This window comes from Diplotaxodon limnothrissa, linkage group LG1 (assembly GCF_057381915.1).
Source record: "Diplotaxodon limnothrissa isolate DT_005_m linkage group LG1, D_limnothrissa_male_GT1.1, whole genome shotgun sequence".
Lineage (NCBI taxonomy): Eukaryota > Metazoa > Chordata > Actinopteri > Cichliformes > Cichlidae > Diplotaxodon > Diplotaxodon limnothrissa.
The window spans coordinates 24872510-24894543 of NC_140596.1; the positions used below are offsets into that span (position 1 = coordinate 24872510).

The window sequence follows — 22034 nt, forward strand, 5'->3', positions numbered from 1 at the left end:
TGCGCCATTACAGCAGGAGATAAATGCTGTGCTCTGAAATTTTATGGACGCTTTTTGAGAGCCTCCATATATCACACAAATTTCTAAAAGTCAAACAATTTTGGGAAATAAGTGAAAGATTTTTTTTCCCACCTCTGACATATGCCAAATGCTCTCTTATTTTCAACTTTTTGTGTTTCTCAGGGCCACTGAGGATACATTTCAATCTATTGCTCTCATATATATCTTCAGCATAGGCAAATCTTCTGCTGTTTGTGTCGTTAATACCAAATATTTTCACGTATTCCAGTGCGTCGCCTTTTTTCAAGTTTGCATAGAGGGCCATTTCACTGCCGCATTAAAAGAAAACAGCAACAGCTGTTACCTTATTGCAGCTAACATCACATGTAGCTCTGCTTTGTGTTTGATAACCATTGTTCCAGTTGTAGTCGAAGTGACAAAATTGTAAAATAAGTCGTGTGTATTTTTGTTCATGGGTAACAGTAACTGTAGGGTCTAGAGATCAGTTACCCAGCTGTAAAATGATTTTCATACACGATTGTAATGCTAGCCTGTAATGTTTGTTTGAAAGTATTTTAACGTTTTCCTTTTTTTGCCTTATTTCATTGCTGAAAGGAAAATGTATCAAACATTGTGCTTCTTAGAATTGACTGATGGTACTTGTGATCAGAAGGCAGACCAGCTAAACAAAACATCTGCTCAGTCTGCACCAAGTCAAGAACCCAAGCTTTTTGTCCTGTGCTTTAGCTGGCTGAAAGCTTGCATTAAAAACAAGTACAGATCTGACTGTGTGGTTGCATTTTTGGGGGTTTGTGGGTGTGTTTGTCAGGATCCATCCCCTAATTGAGCTTTAAATTAAAAATGAATCATTTTCAGTGTTTTGGGTGCTTTCAGGGTACAAATCCCAAATATTGTTTTGTTCACTGCACAGTCTGGAGTTCTGCTTTTCCTCTATAAATTGTAATTATACAGGTGTTACGTACTGCAGAAAATATTCTTTGCATTATCCAATGAAAGAAATGAAAGGAATTGTAAGCTTTCTGTGGTTGACAATATCAAACAGCTGTGAATGTGAATGCAAATTTAATCCTGTGAGTTGTAAATAAATAACAGAAAACATCACAGACAGATTTGATATGAAGCAAGCAGAACCGACCTCATTTGATCACTTTAGCTTACAGAAAAGGACAGCAAGCTGAAACAAGCTTGTTGACATCAGGAGCTTAATAATCTATGACCAGTGATGTTTTTCACTGCACAGAGTTGGTGTATGTGTAACTTTCAGCCCACTTAGTCTCCACAGACACTGAGTACTGGTTCATGTTAGCTGTAAGGACATTACATTGAATTGCTACTTTATAGTGATGGTTAAAAAAAAGTGCACTACCTTCAATTTTAAGGTTTCATGTATCGGCACATAAAATTAAAAATAATCACAATATAATTATTTAAATACAACTGCAGATGACTTATAAAACATGACTTTTTACACCATCTAATTTTTTAATTTGGCAAAAATGAAGCAAAAGCAGCGTGTCAACAACTAAATACACACTGACTCAGCTTGTAGAACCACGTGTAGCAGAATAACTTGATGTTATCGTTTTCTGTGCAACTTTATTGCGACTTTACAGACTGTCAAACCTCTGCTTGCATAGAGGCGCGCACACTTAATAAATAATAATATGTAATATGTCATGTTCATCTCAGGTTGTATTAATCTTGTTTCAAGACCTGGTTAAGGACAGGATTTTGTCAAGTTCTGATAAACCTTAGAAATGGAAGATAGAATACTTATTTTTAACCTTGACTGTTTATTTTTATAAGTTTGGTCAACTCTTCAAATTCTCCAAAGGCCTGCATATTTTCTAAACAAGCAGATGTTCCCTGAGAGATCAAGTTTCTTATTCACCAGACTGTGATTCAAACTCAGACTTCTTAGATCCTCCCAACAAGCTGTGTGTCTCACAGAAGCTCTGTTTATTTATTTTTTTATTATCTTTTGTATCTATGTGCTAACTTTCAAAGAATGCATTTTGTGGAGAAAAAAATTGTTTCATGTTTTGGAAATTGATGGATGTTTCATATGGAAAATCCTCTCTACACATCTCTGTGAATCTTTGACTTCCTTAGCGCTTGATTTTCCTCTCAGACATCTTGAGCTCTGCCAGCAACAGCTGCTCATTAAACCTCCACTCCTTGGGCCCTGACCAATTTACTTTCTTTAAACATAAACATTCATTCATGACAATTATTAGGCTTGCTCTTATTATGCTATATATCACACCTGATCTGTTTTAGGTAACAATATTATTAGGAATGTGTATGTAATGAGACTTCAACCATTAAACAAAATGTAGAGTCTTAGCTTCAGTGTTTAGCTTGAAAATGTATCGGGGTTGTGTCCCAGCCATCTGTGAAACATGTCGTTAGAAAGCTTTCCAGCTGTCTGCCGGATGTTTTAGCTTTTGGCATCAATATTGATTAGAATCAAGTTAGATGTCAACAAAAAAAACATACTTTTAATTCAGCCATCATACAAGTACTCAGCTTTTCACATGCTCCTGTGATATATTGTCGCCGTAATTTGGCCTTTAAACAAACCGTATTTGACTGTGTTTTGCAGAATTAACCGTATATTGAAAAGCCATGTTAGACTCCCTTGTTACTCTTAGACTGGGTAAGTTCCAAAGTCATATTACTAATGTCTAACTCTGTTTTGTTGACCGTATGATTTAATCAAATGAAATAAAAGAGCTCAAAGAGAAATCATGGAATAACAGCTGATATAAATATTAACTTTATGATAATTAAAAGGAAGTAGCAATCATACATATCAGATTCTCACGCAGTCTGAGCGGTTAGAATATTGTCCACTGTCCTTGGTGCTGAAACGAGAATGTTGTCTTTCCCAAAGAGGGCGCTGTACATGGGTAGCAGTTAAAACAAGCTTTTGTCTTGGTAAAAACCACAGCCCTCTATCAGATATCAGTTGTACTTATACGCGCGCGTGTGTATGTGTGTGCTCGCCAGTCAGAGCGTATCGTTAAATCTCTCCGCTGCTCTCCAGGATCCATCCTAATTGGATGCCTCAGTTTTGGCAAGAGGTCCAGATTAAACGAGCTCGTGCAGAGGAAGCCATTAAGTGGTCACAGCTCAAGTATATCCTGAAGGGCAAGTGGCAGACACACTTAAACGAGTTCTAATAGGTCCAAGATGAGAGTGTCTTCAAGAAGGTTTTAGGAATTAAAAATTTGAGTGATATATATTTAAAGTAATTTTTTATTTACAGATATTTGTCTCTTTATAATTTTTCGCCTGCAAGGACATTCGGACAAGCTTTCTACGTCCTCGACGCTCAAAACTTGCGCGGAGCAAAGCTGTTTGCGATTGTGAGACGAGGAGAGGACGTCGGACAAAAGGCCGTGAAGTGTGGCTGCGCAGTCAAGTGACTATCAATCACTTGAGTTTGGAAGAGCAGGAGCCACTGGAAGCTTGAAACTCCCCCACAACATATTGATTATTTGGTGCGTAAAAACGCCGCATTCAAATTCATGTCAGGCTATTGAGCTTCTTTAAAAAGTGAACGATGTCCGTCCATCCTCCTTTTGGCGTAAAGGAATCTCTTCCGCCCTCCCACCACTCACATCAGCCATTACACTGTGACGCGTTTCAATACAAGGTGCTCATTAAGAGGGACGTTTGGTTTCTCTGACGTAGGTTTCAGTTCTCTAACGGCACCTGCCCCCTTTTATAACCCTCAGTAAGTCACCCGGGAGACCTCCACCAACAGTTCAATTTGACTGTTCCTCACTGTGCGGCGGAAGGTCGAGGGTCTTCAGAAAAAGTCTGTTACGCGCTCCGTTACCCTTAAGTGCCCCAGCACATGACTCTAAAAATACTTCAGGTAAGTTCTGCATGTTTTTCAAGTTTTCCTACATTTTTAGAAGCATTTAGCAAATAGCTTTTTGCACAGGACGCTTTCTTGTTTTTTTAACGTGTCAAAAATGGGTAATGATTTTTTTTCATGCGCTCTGTGCGTAAATTGAATTTTACGTACATGATTCATTACAGGAGACAGACAAAGAAAAGGACAGACCAAAGTCTATTACCATAGGACCGCTGACCATTTTTAAAATGAATTCTGAACAATTTGTTTGGTTTATTTTTTATTTAAAGAATCGTTTCTATGTTTTTTCCCCAACAAGGCAACATGCACCTTGGGCTGTATCATGTTATTTTGATAAACCGTACCAAGAAAACATGGTATTTATTTTCAATACATTTTCATCTTACGCGATAATGTGGAGATGATTTTACCCCAAAATAGCCAAAAAACATATTTTTATAAAGAGCTTTTTGTGGTTAATCTTTACCTCGATTTTTTTTCTTTTGTTTGTAAAGGTAGAAAAGCACATGAAATTTGCTTCTGTATCGGCAACAGGGAATAAAAAGTAATTTACCATTTTAAAAGTTAAAGTAGTCATTACATCAAATCGAGCATAGAAAGATGTTTATTTTTTATACATTTATTTCAAACCAACCTAACAATTCAACATGTTGCTTCTGTCACTTTCTTGTCCAAAAGTCGGAAATAAAAGCCAAATAATTACTTCTTCTTTTTTTTTAACTTTGACTCCACACAGGTCTTGATGCCTTCCCGTTCCTAGCGGAAGACCGCTGCGACGATGACCATCCATGTAGAGGGGCTTGTGGCTATCGCGGTCTTTTATCTGCTGATCCTGTTCGTCGGCATCTGGGCGGCATGGAAGAACAAGCACTCCGGAGAGGCGGAGGGCACCGACCGCAGCGAAACCATCATGGTCGGAGGGAGAGATATTGGATTATTTGTGGGTGGATTCACCATGACAGGTGAGGTTTTAACTTGTTATAACTAAGTGACACAAAGGAGATTGGTGTCTTTTTTAAAGACACTTTCTTCTTTTAATAAGTGGAATGAGCTTAAATTAATATTTTCTGATTGTTTTAATTAGTTCTGTAAATGTATTTCACTTTGGCCAAGTTTGTGTTCAGATTTTTGCTCGTTATAATTCATATTGGAAGCTTTAATCTGATGCGTGTATGTGCAAAATTTCCAGCGACCTGGGTTGGAGGAGGGTACATCAATGGCACTGCAGAGTATGTGTATCTTCCAGATTATGGCTTGGCTTGGGCTCAAGCCCCATTTGGATATGCACTCAGTCTAGTTCTGGGTGAGTGTTTCTTTGTGTTTAAAATAATGCAAATTGCTGATTTTATATTGCTTCTGAGATATTATATTGCTTGAGAAAGGATTTGGGGCAATTTGGACACAGATCTGATATCTTTCTACCCATTTACATTTAAACAAAGCAGCACTTTAATGCTCTTACTTACTGGGTGCTAATCAGACCTCTACAAGTATTATTCTGCTAAAGAGTCTGAGGGGGACTCTTTAGGTTTGCTTTTTTGTTTGTTTGTTGTTTTTTTCTGCCAGGGGCTGTGGACATAATATGTAATGTGTGCACCCTTTGTACCAGGTGGTCTCTTTTTTGCTAAGCCCATGCGCTCACGAGGTTACGTCACTATGTTGGACCCGTTCCAGCAGCTGTACGGGAAACGAATGGGAGGCCTTCTCTTCATACCTGCTCTCATGGGCGAGATTTTCTGGTCTGCCGCCATCTTATCAGCCCTCGGTAAATTTTACTGTTGTAATCAGTACAAGATAAGCGATCGGTGTGGTCAGTGAAGTCAAGCTTCATCATTTGACTTCATGATGCTGCAGTGATCATAACATCCTTTCAATCTGTTCATCTCTTCACGATCTCAGGTGCCACTCTGAGTGTCATCGTGGACATCAACATTAAGATGTCCGTGGTCATCTCTGCGCTTATTGCAATCTTTTACACCCTGGTTGGAGGACTTTACTCTGTGGCCTACACAGATGTTGTGCAGCTGTTTTGTATCTTTGTTGGTCTAGTAGGTTCACGCCAATCTGAAAATTAAATCACCCTCATTAATATATGGTAGTGTAACAAAAAACATGCAAATTTATACTGCTTCACCTCTATATATTTTTTTAAGAACCCTCTTTTATTTGGATTTTCTTGTATGCAGCGTCTCTCTTCTCATCTTCTTTTCCATCGATACTTGTTTTTCTTGTCTGCAGTGGATCAGTGTCCCTTTTGCTTTGATCAACCCTGCGGTGTCAGACATCACTGTTACTGCCGTGAAGCACTTGTACCAGTCACCCTGGATAGGCAGCGTCCAGAAGGGGGACACTTGGGTCTGGATTGACAACTTCTGCCTCTTGGTACTGTAACCACGAGCTGTTGATCTCATGTTTTATCTCACTGCTTTATTACCCTGGAAAAATACTGACACTAATTAGATGGATAAATTAAATTGTGAGACGATTTGTTGATCAAATACTCCAAAATGACTGAAATGAGCTGAAAATAGTGAATGCTGCCAATCAGAGGCATTTAAAATCGGTGAACTATAGTAACCACTGATTTACATTTGTATTAGTTTCTTCTTTTATTTTGGAGACAAATTCTGCCAGCTGATTACTCTGATAAATCATCTAAAAGTGAATTTGCCATAGTAATAACTGCTTGTTGCAGCAATAAAATGTATTAGACTCTCAAAATGAATCTTCCGCTTACCGGCAGCTGCTGTGAAGCTGTAATAGTTGACTGTAATGTGGTTTTACTTTATAGCACAGTTTGGTTTTTTTTAAATGTTTTTATGCAAACACAAATTAAATGCAAATGATTAAAAGTATTTTTCTCCTTCAATCATGACCTCATCTTGTGCTTTTAATAACTTTCTTATCCCCCCCAGTTAAAAATCTTTTTGATTAGAGGATTTTGCTTGTTGTACAGATTTATGATTTGGGGTTATAATAAATGAGATTATATTGACCGTGAGTGCTATTCACTTGATTTGAACTGTGCTGCAGATGTTAGGAGGAATACCTTGGCAAGTGTATTTCCAGAGAGTCCTGTCAGCCTCTTCGGCTACGTACGCCCAGGTCCTTTCCTTTCTGGCTGCTTTCGGGTGCCTCGTCATGGCTGTGCCCTCCGTTCTCATCGGGGCCATCGGGGCCTCCACAGGTTAGAGACAATAATGTATGGTGTATTCATATATGTATGTATGATGAGGGTCAGCAGCTCTGTCTTCTGTCATCATGGTAAAGTGGAAGTGCTGTCCTGAATACTGTGGCAGGTGTTGATACTTCACAATAGTGTCACATCTATACAAGAACCTTCAGATGAAAAACGAAGGTTGGATTCAACAATGAGTGTGTTTCAGCCAAAGTGTGCCATGGGTTTGCCTCCCAGTACTTAGCCATAGATGCCAAGTACCTGATGCTGCTATCTTATATTCTTTTCATGTCTTTTGTGAAGTACTTCTATGTTGTGTATAAAGCCAGAAGAAGGTGTCATTCTATGTATGTTTGTGTGTGTGTGTGTGTGTGTGTGTGTGTGTGTGTGTGTGTGTGTGTGTGTGTGTGTGTGTGTGTGTGTGTGTGTGTGTGTGTGTGTGTGTGTTTGTTTGGGACTGCTCTGGATGGATCCATGTTGCCCTTAGATCTGAGAGAACCTGGTAAATAGCAGCTGGTTCGCCTCATCCATAATGAAACAGCAATCAGTTTAATAACCATGCTGGTTGTGTAAATATTACATTAGAGGGAGGCAAGGGACCGAATTAGTAGTTTGATCTTCAGATTTTTTTTCTGGCTTCAGATTCCTCAGTGAACAGGTGATGTTGCTCTGTTTTGTCCTGTACTAAAATATATATTATTTATATCTATTATTTGCAGAAGCAAGAAATTTAAAAGAACAAATGTGATTCTCCAGTGCAAATATATTTAATATTTAACATGTTGTGCATGTCCAGCTATGGCTTTAATGTTTCTCTGTTTATTTGGTTGAATTTCGTTGGTGCAGAATTATGAATTTCTCTGCATGAATGTGCTTGTATAGATTTATAGATATTAGTGGGTGTATTTTGCACTTCTGTTCATCACGGATGTCTTTTAAAATGTTTATTTTGCCGTCCTCAGACTGGAACCAGACATCCTACGGTGCCATTCCCCCTAAAAACAAAACTGAAGCAGATATGATATTACCCATTGTCCTCCAACACCTTTGCCCTCCATTTGTCTCCTTTTTTGGCCTGGGAGCAGTTTCTGCAGCCGTCATGTCGTCTGCAGACTCCTCCATCCTTTCAGCAAGCTCCATGTTTGCAAGGAACATCTACCAGCTTGCCTTCAGACAGTCAGTAAGTGCATGTCTGGTCCTTGGACACATGTAATTATGCACTAACAGTTTTCTCTTTAAGTTTAAATAAAATTCATCTTGACGTGTATTTTTCGCTTCTATCTTTCTGCTTAGGCATCTGACCGTGAAATTGTGTGGGTGATGCGTATCACTATCTTTGTATTCGGCGGTCTTGCCACCTTGATGGCCCTGGTAACCGGCACGGTTTACGGCCTCTGGTACCTGAGCTCAGATCTGGTTTACGTCATCATCTTCCCCCAGCTGCTCAGTGTGCTCTTTGTCAAAGGAACCAACACTTACGGCTCAGTAGCTGCATATCTGTTTGGTATGGTGCTGCGTATAGGCGGAGGTGAGCCCTACCTGCAGCTTCCTCCCTTCATTTACTACCCCGGCTGGATGACTGAGCAGCGGAAGCACCATATAACCGGAGAACTGGAAGAAATCGTTGTCCAAAAGTTCCCCTTCAAGACCGTATCGATGCTGGCCTCCTTTCTGGGTAACGTTGCTGTCTCATACCTGGCAAAGTACCTGTTTGAGAGTGGCAAGATTTCACACAAATACGACTTTCTTGATGCCGTGGTGTCCAAACACAGCGGAGAGATCATGGATAAAACTACGCTTGTGACTCGTGGCAACGCCATCGGGCTGTCGGAGATGGCGCCCATGAAACCGCGGCTGAGTGTGACCTTGGCGGCTGCCTTTACACGCCGTGATACGTTGCCAACAGAAACAGTAGAGGAGGAAGAGGAAGAGTCCAGCCCTGACTCCTCCCACCACGAGGAAGAATGACGCAGTAAAATGAAGAAAATTAAATAAACAAAAAGTGAGCAATTGACTGAACTGACAGAGAATCAAAAGACAGCAAAGAAACATCGTCTTACGGGACTACAAATACAGCACCCCGCCTGACTGGATAACAGCTACGTGCCAGGATATATAGTGTAGCAGCTTGCTGATTGTCAAGACATGAAGCGGTCTTTCTGTGAAGTAAAGCAAACACGCCTACATACATACATACACTCAGAGTATTTATCAATAGCTGTTTCTACTATATATTCATTCTTTTTATTAACTGGTTTGGTGAAAACTGTGTTTAGAGACTTTTTAATTGATTATTAATTTTCCATCGATAACAAGAAAGGCGCTCACTTGCTGAAAGATGCTACTGTTCACACAGAGCAAAAGAGGGTGAAATATTCAATCAGAAGTACAACACAGACTGACAGCACAACCACTGTTTAGACTCAATGTACAAATCAGATGAAAGCAATAACACACACACACACCTTAACAGCTGTACGGAAATGATTACAGAGCGCCGCCTGTGAGAGTAACTGAAACAGATCAGCAAAAGGAGATGATGGATATGATTTTCTCTTTTATTAAACTGGGTTTTCATATATAAATTAGTTCTCACACAATTCCACATAAAGACAGACAGGAAGTCACGTCTCTCATGTTCGTTATAGATCAATGAACCTATACTCATAATTACTGTGAATCAAGAAAGGCACGAATCACGTGCCACGCCGTGTAGAAAATATACAAGCAGTAGTGATGGTAGCAGACTTGAAGCATTAGCTAATATTCTCTTTAATGTCAGGTGTAGACACTGTTTTAAAGTATGTAAACTAGTGTTTAAAATGATCTTGTAATCAGCTGCCTTAATGAAGCTCGGTAAAACAGATGCTCTCGTTTCCACAGCTCTGATGCCGGTGAGACTGCAGTGAACTAAGACTTGAATATGAATGTAACCTCTACCAAAAAAGAAAAAAACAGAAAAAAAAAATCGGATTATATCCGATAGTGTACTTCTAGCTTTTATTCATGATTTGCAAAGAGTTGCAGAACAATGTGGTGGCAGGTTCAGACGGATCTGTTGTTTGCTTGTTGTCAGCAGTGTACAGATTATTTTCTCTGTGATGTGTATCTTTATGTACATACAAGAGTGGAGAAAAAAATCAAGGATGACAAATAATGCTGGTTAAAATTATTCATATACGATAGGAAGGATGTTTATTTATTTTTGATGTCATAAAAAATTGAAACAATAAAAAAAGCAAATTATAAAAATATATAAAAATAATTTTTATAAGAAGAGAAAATTGTCACTTCACTTCTTTCTTGTCTGTTTTTTTAATGATCTTCAATACTGAATATTTGAAGTTGTCATATTTCCATTAAGCACGTCCATTTCTATATTTCTTTATATATTTCTTTTAGCTGCTTTCTCTGTTTTATTCAGTCGGGAACGAAACGCACAGAGAACCGTGAGCTTTCAGGGATGAGGTCTTGTTGTGGGGGTTTTATGGTAGTGGTTTCCAACCTTAATGGCATGTGATTGCTGTGACTCATATTGCAGGGGTTCAACCAAAAGGATTATTATTCACTCACACTAAATTAGAAAAAAATAACCTATAATTTACAAAAAGAAGGAACAAAGACCAGAAAAAGCCTCAGATATCTATTTCTTCTGTTATTTTAGAGTATTACAGCCAATTGTAATCATTTCCTTATATTCTGGCGAGCTAACCACTTGCGACCCCCCCGCTGTCAGTTATTTTGACATGTAGACTTTCTTTCATGCAGGGACAGGCTGAACATGAATTTGCTTCTCCAGACGTGTTGTTGTTTGTTAGGCCCTTCAGCTAGCTGGATGGCAGACTGAGGAACAAGAAAACGTCCAAAAACGTGACTGAAATTACAATCGCTTGGCTTGCATCTTTGTTCCCCTCCTTGTCCACAGTGAAAGATGGCATCTTAAAATAGCTCTCCTCTCTGGTTATTTACATTACTTTAAGTGCTGGACTCTCTGTCATCTGGACTCAGGGAGGAGCCATCCGAGGGTGGGCAGACTTGCTCGTGATCAGGCGGGGCAGATAAGACTTGGGTGGTGTACCTTAATGGCGTCCGATGCCATAAAATTCACCAGCTCCGGAATAGCGCAGGAATGACGCAGGTGCCCCACCCATCCGCCACACCGCCTCCCTACATTATCAGTGTCCTTTCTTGACGTCCTTGAGGACTTGGAGCAATCCCATAAAGAGAACAGAGGGTGGAGAAAGAGAGCGAGTTCCATCTCCATTCATAGAAAGTACCTCAGAGAGCACTCATGATAATTAACAATTATGGGGGGGGGAACTGTCACTTGTCCAAAAGTCAATCCATTTATCCAGGCCTTTACGGGAGGAGGAGATTGTTGGGGGAGGGTTTTCTGCAGAGGACTGTCATCTGGAGAGAATTTGGACACAAACCAAAACAGATTTGTTGATTCATAAGCACTAGATATATTTAGAGTCTCCTGGGATGTCTTTGCAGGCGTCATTGATAGTTTGGTCTTTGTTTTCATCGTGAAATTCTAATGTTTTTTTTAATTGTTTCTTTTCATCTGTTCTTCTACGAAGGGATGTTGTTAAAATATGCACTTAGATCTCAAAAGGAGACCAGCAAACAAAGAATTCCCTAAACGGGATCAATAATTTTTGGGGGAGTAAAAAGGTTTTTTTTTTGTTGTTTTTTTAATTAGAGGTTTTCAAATCTCACTGTAGTCTAGTGATGTGACTTGTTATTAAATTTCTCCCAAGTAACACTTACTGTACTGAGACCCCAACATTCTTTATGTCGGTCTTACCAACAGCAGCCGGTGGAAATTTCTTTCATTTATAAAAGTCTTAAGACACTTTTCCTTCACTGCACTTTATCTGCTTCAGCTGTCTTCTCTGATTTCTTTGTGAGCTCATTTTCCCAGACCAACCTGAAGAGACAAGCAGGAATTCTTGGAATCAAGGTCCCGCTTTCCCTGAATGTGGACACAAGGAGATGAGATTACAGACGGCACATTCAGATACACATCTCACGTGCTGCAGTCGGGCATAAATTTAAAGAGCAGACTCGAGGTAAGGTAGCTGTTCAGGTATCAAACTGCTTGCTGGAAAATGCCATTTGCTGTGAGGATTGGTTATTATTTATTTTTTTAAAGCTCTGAAAGAGACTGAGCTTCCAGCAACCAACAACAATACTGTGACACCAAAACAGCTCACAACACGGCGCCACAAGAATAACGTACAGTAAAAATATAAACATTACAACATTAACATTAAACAAACACTATCTGGCAGAGTATTTCTAACAGTAATGCAGCAAATAATCAAGCCAAAGGAATTTTCACTTTAAGACTTTTATATTTTTAAAACTATGTTATGGCAAAGAAGGAAGTGAATTGCATTTTAGGATACCCACTTTTGAAGACAAATTCAAATAACCCTGAAGTGATTAAATCACATTTTAAACTATTTTTACAAGTTAATAAAAACTGAATACAAGCTAGCCTCATCATCTGGAGCCGTGGCACTGTGAAGGCAATCTCAAAAGCCCTTTGCTCATTTATTAAGACTCTATCTAATAAGGAGAAATCTTATTTTAGTAAAGCTCCAAGCCCCAATCACTTAACCCTGTCTTGGTGCTGAAACACAGACTAGAAAGCAGCTAAAATGCTTGATACCTCAAAGAAATGTGTTTTTTATTATCTGGTATTATAAAAAACATTTTTATTTTTTTTATTTATTTATTTATTTTTAGGGGGGGGGAGTCCCCTGTGCATCATCCTGCTCAGTGATGGTCAAATACACCGATATACAAAGTGAAGTAATAATATAAAATGCACACTGTGGAGGAAACCTTTGATGAAATCTGGACATGCATTCTCTATCTCCTCTGCACACAATGTGACACAAGCTCATATCTTATCTAAGGCTCATGCACCATTATCATGTCTGCTATTTATGTCCTTCTTAAGTAATGTCCCCTAATTTAATCACAAGGGAGCTAATTGAAACATGGGAGGAGGGGATAAGACAAACAAGCGATGTCCATTTGAGGACAAATGTGGTGCTGTGTGTGTGATGTAGTAATGCAAATTGAAATAAAGAAATAAAAATAATGCTTTTTCTGCTTTTAGGTACAAACATGATGCTTTTTTTCCAATGTATGAACAGATGTGTACACAAACACACCGTACAATAATGTCACGTCTAATTGTTTCCCATATATCTGTCCATCTCCTCCATTAGTCTCTCCAAGCAGCTGAGGAACATCTGCAGCAAAATGAATGCAATGGCTGCTCTAATCGAATCAGCCAGGAGAACTTAATTATACAAGCAGCTTTGTTCCATTCGTGCTGGCTGCAGGTAGACTGTCTAGAGCTCACCGCAGGAATGAGACAAATGCTCTGCAATCAGCAAACCTACTAATTCTTAATGAGTCAGAGCCACGAATCAGCTTCAGCAATATGGAATTCTAGCTGTGGCTGACAGACTTGCTTAAATCCAGATTTTACAAGTAGGGGAGAGCCATCAGCTCTACTCGATCAATGAGAATCAAATTGTTCCGATGCACCATGGTCAGTGTGTAGAGACAAAAAAACAACGAAAGAAAAGAAAAACAAGTGCAACATGATGATTAGTTTTACATTTTTGCTTGTTTTGGTTGAATATACTGCTAAGTTTACATGTGGTTTGACTACATTTGACAACATTTTGCTGGTGGGTAACCCAAAACTGGCTGAAATATTCCACTTTTCTTCTCTTAATCAAAGACATCTTTGTCGATCCTGGTGAACAGGTGCCTTCAAAATGAACATTTGTCTCACATTCTTGGCAGTCCTTTCAAATTTGCAGTCATATATTTTCTTGTTCAGATGTATTGATAACCATGGTACTTATTAACCCAATCACACACATTCAACTAATTTTTTTTTTTTAATGTCTGTACCTAATCGCCTTGTCATGGTTCAGTATCTTCCCCAGGGATACATCAATATGTAGACTGGAGAAGTTGGGGATCGACAGCCACCCTCATATGAAGCATACAATGTATGTACAATGTATATTTTAATATTGTGTCCTGAAAAAAATGTGAGTTGGACCTTTTTCTTTGACAAAGTTAGTTTGGAAAATTGAGCAAGCTGTACAATGCTGATGCGTCTGTAGTATCTTTATTTCTCTACATGTCTTGTTGATCTCCTGAGGGCTGCTCTGCTTCACAGCAGGTTCGCCTTCAGCCCATCTCTTTTCTAAAGACAGGAAGGAACGGGTGTGCTGGCTGGACCATCATTTTTTCCTCCCATAGAAAGTCAGTGATGAGAATAATGTCGTGGCCATACACTCCACACATACACACACAAACATTAAAAAAAACACATTAGCCCCAAGGGACGTGTGCACTCTTTGAATGAAGACGCAGAGGGTGGAAAGGACTGATGTGAACCTTTCATATACACACTTAAACACACAAGAGCCTGAGTGGGGATGGGGGTGGGTGACCCAGGACTAAAGACGCCACATTTTAGATAAAAATTCAGTTCAGCTGTCCTGTAATTTTAACTACAGCTATGATTTAGTGGTATTTTAAGTAGCTTAACAAGATGAACTATTGTTTTATTAGATAATTATTGGGATTGTATTTGATTAAATTCAATACAAAGCAGTAAAGTAACACTGTGGTTCAGAAATGGTGCAGCATAGGAGACGAAACAAAGGACAAAGAAAGAAGGAAAGGGTCATCCTACCTCTGAGCTCATCGTGACGTATATCTGCCCGCAGCTCCGCCCTGGCCTACGTGTGCTTTATGCATGCGTATTGGAGTGTCTTTAGTATCACAATCAGTGCTCGAGCTGAATCTGAGCCAGAAGATCCATTAGAGCTGATTGAGGAGCATCAGGGTGCAGAAGTAAGCTTGAGAGAAGGTGAGACGGAGAAAAGACATAACCAACATGAGCACGAGGACAACTGGAGCCACAAGTAACTCTACACAAGTAAAGACACACATACATGTACAGTAGTACAAAGAATATTATGTAAAACCGCTCGACAATAGTGGAAAGTATACCAATAAAGTGTATCGATATGAGTCAAAGTGTGCGTCTGCAGTTCAGCATCAACAAATGAAGTTAACAGGAGTTCATGTGACTAGTTCACATGACATAGAAATCAGCTTTTAAACAGAGTGCAGTTATGGGTTTCTTCAAATATTAACTAGGTGACAATAAATGTCCTAAAACCAAAATTAATTTGCAGGTGACAAACTAACCATTTAAAGACTGAGCTGGCACGTTGAAGCTCCAAAGACACACCCACAGATCCACCAATTAAACTGTAAACAAGACACGATCAGCGTTAATTGTTCACTGTTTCAAAAGAAAATAAAGTCCTTGTTATAACATGTCAGTGACACAGATGTTTTTGAAGCAGTTGTTAAAATTGTTTAATGCATTAGAAACATTGTATGCTAATGAATTAGAAAATGCATTACTTCAAAGATCGAGACACAGGGATGATGCCTTTGTTGTTTTGTCATAGATGATGTGAAGGTAATCATTTTCATCAAGGCCTCATTCTTAGAACAGATTGCAAATGGTAAAGATGAATTACACTGGACTCACTGTTTCTTATACGAAGTAATTTTGATTATTAGTTACATTATTGATTAACAACTGACTGAAAATCAGTATCAGATAATTAAAGGTATTTACAGGTTTATCTGACTTTTATACATCACATACACAGCTTCAGCCAAAGTGCCCACTAGAGGGCACACTTGTTCAAAAGTCTACAAATATTCTAAATCACAAAACTAATGAGTCATAATTCTGGTTTGTTTTTGTCAGATGTCAAACAAATCCAGATGCAACCTGAGAAGGGAACATGAAAGAGCCTGTGCATCAATCATCCAGGGATGAGGGAAATCTCAGATGGTTGATTCTGTTCATCATTACATTTATCACTGAGACATAACTTTCAGCATACTGGTTACTTAACAGCCTTTTGGAAATGATTTTCATACTTTCATGTTACAGTAAAAAAGAAATAATCCCCCCTTTTGTTGTAGATGCGTAGTATTAGATGGTGGGCTCAAGCCTGAAGCTATCAAATTGAAGAGGTGGAGGTGGAAGGACGTCTGGTTGGTGTACTACAACCCTCCTAGCCGCCTGTGGATGCTGGGAGAAGACAGCACTGTCTTATGAAGCCAAGTCAACCAGTGATACATGCAAACTTGTATCCTGGTGATAATTGGAGAGATGTCTGCCAATAAGTCTTTTGTGCAATATGAGGACATCTGAATAAGCTTTAAAGGTCATATTGTGAGTTGCTAACCTCTGGATTAGCTCGCATGTCATTGCACTGAAGATCTCAACAACTTTAACGTCAATGTTAATGTTTTCATCCTGAATTGATTGAATAAAAATGGCAGTTTTATAAAAGTTACACATCCCCATTTTTGCCGTTTCCTGTCTTGGCTGCTTCATTCATGTTGGAAATATCATATCCACTAGCAAGCTGACTCTGAGTGAGACCATCAGCCTCAGCAGTGAAGGGCAGAAAGGTGCATGTGGAATACACATTACGGTATTCTACCAATTATGTAAGTGTTAAGAAAAAAATTATATCTCTATGTTTTGATAATAGTTTTTCAACATCTAATATTTAAGATAATTCTGATCTTTTTGTCATTAATCTCTTGGATGAGCCCCCAACAGTGCATGGTCCCCTGGGCAAGTGTCCAGCATGCCCTTGGGATGATCCAGCCAAGCCTGGATGGCAAAATGTCTCTGGACCGGTGTTGTACCAAAAAATGATTGTGGATTCATATTTAATCTGGTGTAAATGACTCGTTGAACAAAAAAACAGTAATATTCCGGCAGCTGGGGTGCCAAAATAATACCAGAAAATACCAGAAAATAACTTTCTCATAAAAATACGGCTATTTTCAGTAATGACAATACAGTTTGTTGCCCTAATTTTACATGGGATTTTCAAGTGCTTTTAAACATTAAATTAGGAACATTTTAACATGATTAAACAATGAAATTACCTATAAACAAGGTCAATGAATGCGGCAATATGAATAATAATACTTAACAGTTGGTTTAAATAATAATAATGGATTGCATTTATATAGCGCTATTCAAGACCCTCAAAGCACTTTACAATTCCACTATTCATTCACTCAGGCAAGCTACAGTTAGCCATAGCTGCCCTGGGGCAGACTGACAGAGGCGAGGCTGCCATATCGCACCATCGGCCCCTCTGGCCATCACCAGTACGTGGTAGGTGAAGTGTCTTGCCCAAAGACACAACGACCGAGACTGTCGGAGCCGGGGCTGGAACCGGCAACCTTTGGATCGATTTGGATCGGTCGCTTCCCAACTCATCTAGCCCGGATCCTTTGGATCCGTTGTTGATTATAAGCTAGATGATGCCCGCTAATGTTTGGCTCGAGTCTCCTAAAATCACACTTTCCCTCTGAGAAACCCTAAATATTTGAACAAATATAACCACATTTTATGAAAAGAACAATATTTATTAATATTTGAAACACACTTAACTTGGGACACAGGAATGATTGTAGAAAAGTTTTCTTCAACAACTGCAATACACATGTATATTTTCAAAAGGTGACATCTCTGGCCCCTTTCTGGCCCCGACACAGTTGACTACAACACTTTCTTCTGGATTAAGCATCTCATATTCTCTTATTCATCTCTTATTCTGTGTTTCTCTTCATCCACCAGGATTGATTTTCAGTACTGGAGGGCTGAAAATGGACTTTCCCACCCCGTTCATGAGTGAGGTATGAAAAACATATGAAGCTAATTTTGTTAAGCACAGTGTTATTGTGAATTGCCCCTACTTAAAATGAATTCAATTGGGCTGAATTAAATTTCTTTAAAACATAACAACATCGTCCCCTTCAGAAAGCCAGCATGATTGTAGCTAAAAGAGCCTGCAATCACCATCTCTCCCCTTGTTTAGGGTTTGGCTATGTGACAGGATTGCACGTTTGTGTATTGAAGAGGTTCGCTATCATCTGGCTGACACTTTTGAATTTGTTGAAATCTCTGACCCTTTCCTCAATCATATTAACAGTGATTCAACATAATCTGTAACCCATTTGACTGCACTTTGTGTTTATGTGAAACTACACCTCTGCCGGATACTGATTCCTTCCTGGACTTGTTCCCCATATCTTCTGGGCTCAGTGAACTCCCTGTCTAACTTCACACAGAAGATTATTTGCTTTAGACTCTAGCATTTCTCTTGAACTTTTGATTTGGACTGACTAAGCAGTCTTTCTCTTTGCTTAGATGTTGTTGTTTTTTCACCCTTTGTCTGCTGTGATTTTATGGTAATTTGAAACATAAAATCTTATAACTAAACAGGGAGAACCATGAGAAAAAGTGTTTTTAAGAGTAATCTGGCAAAGAGGATAGCAGAAATTGCAACAATAAAGATGTTTTAGATGGCCTAAAAGAAGTAACGTATTTTACCAAAATAAATAAGACATTACAGGCTCTGTAACGGATCCGCGACCCGGGTCCGGATCGGAGTCCACTTGCACAGCGAGTTTGGAACAGATCATGACTGGACCCGATTTGGATCGGTCGCTTCCCAGCTCATCTAGCCCGGATCCTTTGGATCCGTTGTTGATTATAAGCTAGAATGATGCCCGCTAATGTTTGGCTCGAGTCTCCTAAAACCACGCTTTCCCTCTGAGAAACAGTTTCATTACACTTTAATACCGTATTTAAATGACCGTGGTCTTCCCTCATTCTCATATACGTCACAATTTTCTCACAGCAAAATCAAACAAATTAGTGACAGTGAATATGGAAAAGTTTCCTTCATTCACTGCAACACACCTTTGCACATGGGCTCGTGAGCGCATGTGTTGTGCTGTATGAATTTTGACAATATGATGCGGTGTTTATAAAGGGACTGAGAAGGAAAGGTAAATTTCGAGCAAATTTCATTAAAAAAAAACAAAACAGATCTACGCTCACACCTTTGCGCGTGCGCACACGAAGTGCTGCTCTTATGGAACGCGCGTGCGTCATATTCGATTTGTGCATGTGTCTGTTTGTAACGTCGCTGAAAAAGCTGCGGTTTGAAATTTTTCTTCTGCACCTAAATTTTCTGGTTCAGATGAGTTCAGTGAGAAGTGCTAAACGTCCAAATTTACGGAAAAGCACACTTAGCGATTCAGTTTCTTCAACTTTCGTTTTAAGTGAAGGTAAGTGCAATCTTTAGACTAAAAATCAGCAAGTACAAAAACAGAGTATGTTTTGGCTTCACATCTTACTTTTAATATATGTGTTTCAAATCTAAACATTTTAAAAATGATATCCAGTTGATTATGTCAGAAAAGCACTTTTTAGTAGCTACATTCTACTGTAAAGGTGATTTTACTGCTTACCTGTTAGACGCAGCTTGTCTGATAAAAATTGATTTCCTTTTGTATATTAACTATAAAAACAAAGAGTTTTTAATTCTTAAAACCTTTTGATAGGATTTTGGGCCAAATTCATTTAGTTGCTTTGAGCTTTTCTTTACCGCTGTGGTGATTTCCTCTTTTTCTGAATTTTAAAAACTACATTGTGAACAAACAAACTGACATTTGAAAGAGATTTTTTGCAAGAAAAACAAGAAAATGTTGTGATCTGTTGCTATGATATGAATCATAACAATATGACGCTGGAAAAATAAAATTCTGTATTAAGAGCGCATTTCATATATGGGTGTGATTCAAATATAATTCTGTTCATTAAAAACAAAACAAGCTGGCACCGTGAAGTTTATATCTAAGATAATCTGCACTGATTTGCACAGAGTTGCTTCTGATGGAAACATGCTCAAATCATAGTTATGAAGTCTGATAAGCTTTGTGTTAGAGACTCACTTAACCCCATGTTTCCCTTTCATTTTACAGCCATGTTGAGAAGAAGCCAAAGACTTCAGTCTAACGGCTATTACGGCCAAGGAGAGCCGTTAATCTCCTACAAGGAGACTTTACACAGGTTAGTGCTGGTCTACATGTTCTTTGTTGTCATCCACTGACATAGATGCAGGTTTTGTAATCATAATCCATTTTATTCTTCCATGTACATTTTTTCTTACATGATTTTGTTTTTTCTGTGCAGAGTTTCCAAAAGGCGACGGCCCCGTCCAATCCCTGACAATATTGACCAAGACACAGTTGAATACAACACTGTTGACTGTGACACTGTGGACTACACCACTGATGATTTTATTGACTACAGTAGTGGCAGCAGCAGAGGTCTCTTTAGAGCCATCAAGGCATTGGGACTTTTGGTCCTCATGCTGGCCTTGTGTTTTGGTAAATGATCTCCTTCCACAAACAATTACAGTCTTTCTAGTACTATGTGCTTTTCTTCTGGATTAAGCTTCTCTTTTTATTCTGTGTTTCTCTTCATGCACCAGGATTGATTTTCAGTATTGGAGGGCTGAAAATGGACTTTTCCACCCCGTTCATGAGTGAGGTATAAAAAACATATGAAGCTCATAATATATTCCCTGAAAATTAATCAGATGACAGTTTATTATTATATATATATATTTTAACACGAATGGTTCTTCTCATTTGCAGTACTTAATGAATAGACATGAACAGGTGGAAAGGAAGGTACAAGAGCTGCAAAGGGAGTTAATGGACTTAAGAAAAAGAATTGACTTCCTTCTTCCAGTTGGGGACAGGATGCCCAACTTTGCTCTGGAGGAACTGGGTAAGACATGAAATCGGATCAGAATTCACGTAAGAATTTCTTTGTTGTTGTTTTGCGATTCCTTTCTCACTCTGTGTTTTTGTCTACAGGAGCAAAGATTGTTAAAGAACAGTCTTCAGCATCCTACCTTTCAGAACAGGGTGGATTGAAGCTGTGGGGGCTTACATTGATACCCGCAAAACCACCCTGTGTAAGCTCAAGAGTCGTTATTCAGGTATAATCTACTTTCACAAAAAAACAAGATACTATCTCACACATCTGCATGATTTAATAGTCAAACACTAGCGGTCCAAACTGAACTCTGTTTTTGTTTCCTTTTCTCTGTAGGGTCGAGCACCCATGCTCCCAGCAGTGTGTTGGAGTTTTGCGGGTTCCCAGGGACATTTAACAATTAAGCTGTCACACAGCATCGCCACCAGTCATGTGACACTGGGTCACATTTCTAAGATGGTGTCACCATCTGGAAAGGTCTCCAGTGCTCCCAGGATGTTTTCAGTGTTTGTAAGTCACAGATTTCCACTGCACCACTGTTCAACTGTTGCATTTTACATATGTGTATATAGATAACAACTTTATCTGTATTTATTTCTGTCTTTTCAGGGAAAGAGAGCATTAGACGACAGTGGTGTCCACCTGGGAACATTCGTCTATGATGAAAATGGAGATCCACTCCAAACATTCAGGATACCCGTGAGTACACTGTGCCATTATACACATGCACATAGACTTTTCTATCCAGAGTACTTAGAGGTTAGCTCCCCTTGCTATCTGTATATCCTCCCTCATAATAATCACAGTATTCCTAAATTTACCATCCTTTCAAGAGTCAAGAAAACTATTATGCAACTAACCCATCTGGTTTTTGTTTTGTCTCTCAGGACGACAAAGTAGACGTCATTCGCTTCATTACGCTGCATGTGTTGAACAACTGGGGCAATCGTGAGTATTCCTGTCTGTACAAGTTCCGAGTTCATGGAAAGCTGGCATAACTAGCTTCCCACGAACTCCATCTATAACAGAAAAGAGAGGAAAAATGTGAAAGTGAATCAGACTGCAACACATATTTAAATAATTGTACTTGGAAAAATTTTTCAATTTAACCCATTTTTTTCCTCCAGCGAATGTCCATCCTACCAGGTAAGACATGTCTGATTAAGATGTTTACAGTCTGATTCACCTCACCCCCAACC

The 22034-nt window shown here is 39.0% G+C and overlaps 2 protein-coding genes across 2 annotated transcripts; both read left to right on the forward strand.

The window, feature by feature from the left end:
* Window positions 1-4688: 4688 nt before the first annotated feature.
* slc5a7a (solute carrier family 5 member 7a) lies at window positions 4689-9056 on the forward strand. The gene is made up of 8 exons (XM_085355713.1): window positions 4689-4872; window positions 5100-5213; window positions 5520-5675; window positions 5810-5958; window positions 6149-6292; window positions 6944-7097; window positions 8051-8268; window positions 8382-9056. Exons 1-8 carry the CDS (start codon window positions 4689-4691, stop codon window positions 9054-9056), a joined length of 1794 nt encoding a protein of 597 aa, XP_085211839.1.
* Window positions 9057-20330: 11274 nt separating this feature from the next.
* Window positions 20331-21833, forward strand: LOC146639837 (SUN domain-containing protein 3-like). The gene is made up of 7 exons (XM_085355726.1): window positions 20331-20438; window positions 20543-20601; window positions 20709-20844; window positions 20934-21058; window positions 21172-21345; window positions 21445-21534; window positions 21723-21833. The coding sequence occupies exons 1-7, from the start codon at window positions 20420-20422 to the stop codon at window positions 21831-21833; spliced, it is 714 nt and encodes a 237-aa protein (XP_085211852.1). The 5' UTR covers window positions 20331-20419.
* Window positions 21834-22034: the final 201 nt, after the last annotated feature.

Bases quoted from the DNA above. Each gene is read 5' to 3' on its own strand.
- LOC146639837 (XM_085355726.1), top strand. The intron at 21,059-21,171 runs GTATAATCTACT...TTTTCTCTGTAG, and splicing joins GCTCAAGAGTCGTTATTCAG to GGTCGAGCACCCATGCTCCC. The intron at 21,346-21,444 runs GTAAGTCACAGA...CTGTCTTTTCAG, and splicing joins CCAGGATGTTTTCAGTGTTT to GGAAAGAGAGCATTAGACGA.
- slc5a7a (XM_085355713.1), top strand. From the start codon at position 4,689: ATGACCATCCATGTAGAGGGGCTTGTGGCTATCGCGGTCTTTTATCTG. The intron at 5,676-5,809 runs GTAAATTTTACT...TCACGATCTCAG, and splicing joins CGCCATCTTATCAGCCCTCG to GTGCCACTCTGAGTGTCATC. The intron at 7,098-8,050 runs GTTAGAGACAAT...TGCCGTCCTCAG, and splicing joins GGCCATCGGGGCCTCCACAG to ACTGGAACCAGACATCCTAC.